Genomic DNA, 4846 nt, shown 5'->3' with positions numbered 1-4846 from the left:
TTGGTTGTGTGTGGGCCTGTCTTATAGAAAGAATGTGTTTACTTTTCTCCGAAGGCCACAAAACGGAGATCTAGATCCTCACTGGTAGAGGCAGAGTCTTGTTTAGACAAGGTTCCTTCTTTTTTTGCCTTATCTTGCTCCCAGACAGCTCAAGTTTGTAACCGACACATACACATTTTACATGCCCAATAAACTGGATCTCTCTCCTGATGAAAGGTGTGATCAACTTCCTATTTTTACAGCCTTCGCAGAAGCCCTCAAATACTGAATAATTACCCTCGTTTAGACGTTTCAACACAGATAAGGACTTCGTCTTTATTGTGACTTTGGAAAACTTCATGTTTGAACATCACCTAACAATCCTTGCCCCATAGCAAACGTTTTAAGGAAGCTTACTCTAGGTAGAGTTCACAGCACCGCCACAGGTAAGCCTCAGAACCCTCTGGGGTGAGACCAGCGTGACCATTTTACTGATGAGGAAAAGTGAGGCTTACAGATTAAGTCCCTACAGCGCAAGATAACACCGAATGGCTTAATCCCTACACCAAACCAGCTGCTCCTCGCTTGCTGGTATCCATGAACTCCGCCCCCGCCTTTGGGGAGGGTCAGGCAGAGAGGCCACTGGGACTTAAAGCAGGTAGAACCTCTCTGACTTCCTCCCTACTTATGGCATCCACTCTGGGGGGAGGCTGGGGGCGTCCTTACTTTGCTCTTTGGCTGCTCAGGACAAACGCCTTGCCATTCGCCCATTCTGTCTGTCCCGATGCCCTCCTCCATCCCTGCACTTGGGGCCCTCGTGGGGCGGGCAGGGGCCCCCAGGTTATCTCCAGCCGTGGTCGATGGCCCTGCCTGGGGCAGAGGCCGCTCCCCTCCGCGCGTTGCTAAGTGCGAGGATGACACCCATCCAGACGCCGTCAGCCGCGGGAAGGGGGAGGCGAGAGTTGGAGCGCGTGGGAGCGGAGGCCGGAGGAGGGAGGGGGGACACCGAGCGCAGGGAGCGCGGAGGGAGGCGCGCGCGGGAGCGAACATCCACCAGGATCCCGAGCCGGGCGGCGGCGAAGCAGCAGCTACGGCCGCGCCCTTGCCAGAGTCGGTGCGTCAGCCTAGCCCCGCTCCGCCCGCGGCGATCAGGGCTCCCGAGGATGGAGGATTCCCAGGAGACGTCGCCGTCCTCCAACAACTCCTCGGAGGAGCTCAGCTCTGCTCTGCACCTCTCCAAGGGCATGTCGATCTTCCTCGACGTAAGTACAGACAGCTGGAGCTGGGCGGTTGCTTCCCAGCATCTTTCTTTTCCCCGAAAGGAAGGGGTTCGGCTCAGGTGCTGACCAGCTAATGCTTTGTCCCCAGAACACAGGCGAGAACTACCTCCTTTCCCTCCAGAAAACCACCGATGCAAATGCAGGAGGAACGACTGTCCCTTAACTTGCAGCTAGGGCTGTCCCAGACCTGCAGCTTGTGGCTTAACACCCTTAAGAAAATTACAAAAGTTAGATTTTCCAACAGGCTGGATTTCGTAGAGACACTATTGCAAATACAACAGACATTTGAGTGCATAGGACATTTTAAAGAGGCACAAGGTGTAGGGGGGTGAGGTGGGGACAGTGTCCCAACTCATCTCTAATGCGCCCTATTTGCAGCCTCCACCCTCGTGGATGCTCTCAAGCAACCCCGCGAGGGAAGCAGTAGAGAATGAGATGCCCTCGTCATCCTCCCCCATACCCCCTCGGAAAACAATTACTTAGAACATATTTGTTTTTCTTTCTATAGCAAGGGGAAAGATGATTTTCATAATGATTCTTTTTGTCGCTGCCACCTCTTCTATTTTCCCTTTTTCTTCCCTGATATTCTCCTTCTCTGTTCCTCTCTAAGTTCTAATTACTATTGTCATCTCCATCAATTCTAGCTTTTGACTGTTTTCCCTTTGGTCCTATTTCTCACTTCGGTGTCGACTGCCTGCCTTCATTACTCTGATCTGATCACATCCTTTCTTTTTCTTCTGTGCTGGTTTTTTTTTTTTTTTTTTTTTTTTTTTTTTTTTTTTTTCCTGTATGGTGTGGCTTCTATCTTTACAGCACTTTTATTTCTTATTTATTTTTCAATTTTGTTTTCCTCTCCTTCCTGCTGTTTCTTTTCTCTGTATTTTTCCCTCTGTTGCCCATCTCTTTTCTCTGCTTTGGGGTTTCTCTCAGCTACTTGCCGGGCTCCGGGCTCTCCCAGCCCCTCAGTTGTCATGCTGTCGCCGGAGGTCGTGCCTAGCTCATTGGGGACAATTCTGGCTGCTTCTTGTTTAGGCATGATAGAAAATGTCAAAGGACATGGAGGAGCGCTATATGCTCTGTCCTCTACCCTTCTCTGAGTTATCCTTTCTTATTAAAATCAAAATGAGTGGGAGATGGGCCAGAAACCAGGTAACATTTGTTTGTGGAGAGATGAAAATATGAGGAAATCAAATTATTAGTATCATAATGGTGAGGCAGAGATAAAGAGGATAGGAGGTTGTGAGGAGCTCTCCCAAGTTTATTTTGAATGGATTGGCTAGAATTGTTTTTAATTCTAGAGAAAGAAGCTCCTAACAATAATTCAAATTGTTGTAAGGCAAATGATAGAAGCGAGGTTCAACTGTGTGTACTGGCAGCCTTCACCACTTATCACCTGGTGGCTCCAATTGGAGATCCAGGCATTCTGAGCTGGTCATCGCCTTCCCACCAAATTTCAGGTGTGGTCATTCCTATTCAGCCACCCAATCAAACAGTTAAATACCTTATCCTTCATGAGCATTTATCTCTGCCTGGCTTGGGTCAATCAGGTGGTGTTATTAGTGCTTATGGCTTAACAGGCTGATCTTATTCAAGTATGCTGTTCAGAGCCATAAAGCCCTTGAGGATGTAAGCTGGGAGAAGAGAAGGGCACCACAACATGCCTGAAAAGTCAAGGCCCCTGGAAATCATGTCAGTTATGAGGCTGACAATTAAGGGGCCATGGAGTTGATTCAAAGGGGACAAGTGGGGCCTCCATTCATTCTGACCTGATCTTCACTCTGTCCCCCATTGAGATCAAGTGCTTCCTCGTGCTTTTTAAAAAGCAGTTAACAAACCCTGGTGATACTGTGGAGATGAATGGATTAACACTATACATATGGAAAGTCATCCTCCTGACTCATACACCAGTCATTGCTTAAGTATTCAACTGCAATGTTTTCGAAGAGAAAATTAAAATTTCATTTTTTATTATGCATGCATGATTGTTTCCAGTCTGTAAACAAATAGCATCAGGTCCCTGTACTAAAGGAACTTGTCGTCTATGAATAGGGTGCTCTTGCCTTTTATATTTCAGAGATTTAAAAATAAGAATATGAAACCGATTCCTTGTGAGAGGTGTTGACATGCTTGTTTGTCAGTAAAATGCTAGAGTCTACAAAAATATCTGCTATTGGATTTTGTCTCGAATGGAAAAGATTTTGTTTACACTTTTCTTTGAGTTATTTTGTGAAAAATCTAACACTGGTGAAATATGTGATACAAAAAATGATTTGTTAGGTATTTCTGAATTATTCATTTCTGGATCATACCACTTTTAGCAAAATAAAATGTGAACTATACATGCATAACTTTATTTTATTAGATTTAATATATTCTAGTGGCACTATCAAGAAAGATTACTTTTAAAATTCTCTTCATATTATAATAAATAAATGATAGATATTGCCTGTTCCAAACTGGAACAGGTAATTATCTGTGTGTTGTCTGTATCACACAGATAATTTCCAAATTTGAGGAAAACTTTGATTTGCAGTGCTTTTTATTGCAATGTCACTGGAATAATCAATCATTTAAGAAATGATTTAAACTGCTACTGAGAATACTATTAATGACATGATACACATGACCAGCTGGTTAGAAACTAGAGACAGATTTTAACAAGAAAATCAGAGGTAAATTTGCCACAACTGTTGGCTTTTCCTTCCGTATCCTCTCCAAATCAGCAATAGTAATGGCTATGATATTTTCTTAGGCTGTTGTGAGTATGAAATAAGAGCTCATAGTTTGGAAAATGGAAACAAAGCAAAAAGTGTTGCATAAATTTGAAATATTATGGTTATTTCAGTGTTCCACACTGAGTGCATTAAATGACAGTAACAGTAGCTAAATTCACAAACTGATGCAGGGACTGTTTCTTCATGAATCTAATTTATAGAATTGTCTTGCTAGAATATGACAGAATTAAGTATCGGTTCATCATAAATACTCTTGAATACTGACAGGAGGCTTAGAAAACCTAGCACTGGTGTCAACGTATGCCAGTGCATTGAGGCTGGAGTGAGCATTTGCACACAGCATGCCTGCCAGCCACAGGAGAGGGACTCAACTGGGTCCTGGCAACACAGAGGACCGGGGGATGACTATTGCTTTTCCTTTTACACCAATGAACTATCATTTCCCAGGTTGCTGCAATTCAGCTAACAGAAGAGGAACTCTAGTTTGGAATACTAGTCCATGTAGCATGTGTCTCCTCTTTTGAGTCATTACATTAATCAACTCTGCTACTGTGCAACGGGAGAAAAACAAACCTTCAACTCATCCCCAAAAGCAAGAGAAATTCCCAAATGAAATTAGTTGCAACTTCACCCACCCAATGCCACTTTCCTTTCCCATCAGTTTTCCTTTTATTTTTAACTGGAAGGGAAGTGACTGTCCCCCATTTCACTGCTGAAGTGGGAATGAGGCTGGAAGGTTGTGAAGGCTGCTTGTCTTCCCCTCCTTCCTTCATCTAAGCACGCACACTCATGTGCACTCTGAATGCAAGATACAGTGCATAGATGGTCAGGAACTTGGTGAAAACAAAAAAT

At 44.4% G+C, this 4846-nt stretch overlaps 1 protein-coding gene across 1 annotated transcript in view; it reads left to right on the top strand.

Annotated features, from left to right (window-relative positions):
* The first annotated feature begins 823 nt into the window (after positions 1–823).
* The window catches only part of NECAB1 (N-terminal EF-hand calcium binding protein 1), a 190976-nt gene continuing 186953 nt past the window's right edge, over positions 824–4846 (top strand). The window contains exon 1 of the mRNA XM_011970102.1: positions 824–1241. Coding sequence (XP_011825492.1) covers positions 840–1241 — 402 coding nt within the window. The 5' untranslated portion in view covers positions 824–839. The remainder of the gene's footprint in view (positions 1242–4846) is intronic.

Source organism: Mandrillus leucophaeus, unplaced genomic scaffold, assembly GCF_000951045.1.
Source record: "Mandrillus leucophaeus isolate KB7577 unplaced genomic scaffold, Mleu.le_1.0 Scaffold928, whole genome shotgun sequence".
In the NCBI taxonomy this organism is placed as follows: domain Eukaryota; kingdom Metazoa; phylum Chordata; class Mammalia; order Primates; family Cercopithecidae; genus Mandrillus; species Mandrillus leucophaeus.
The sequence above is the reverse complement of the archived record's forward strand: the minus strand, read 5'-3'. Positions and strand labels throughout refer to the sequence as shown.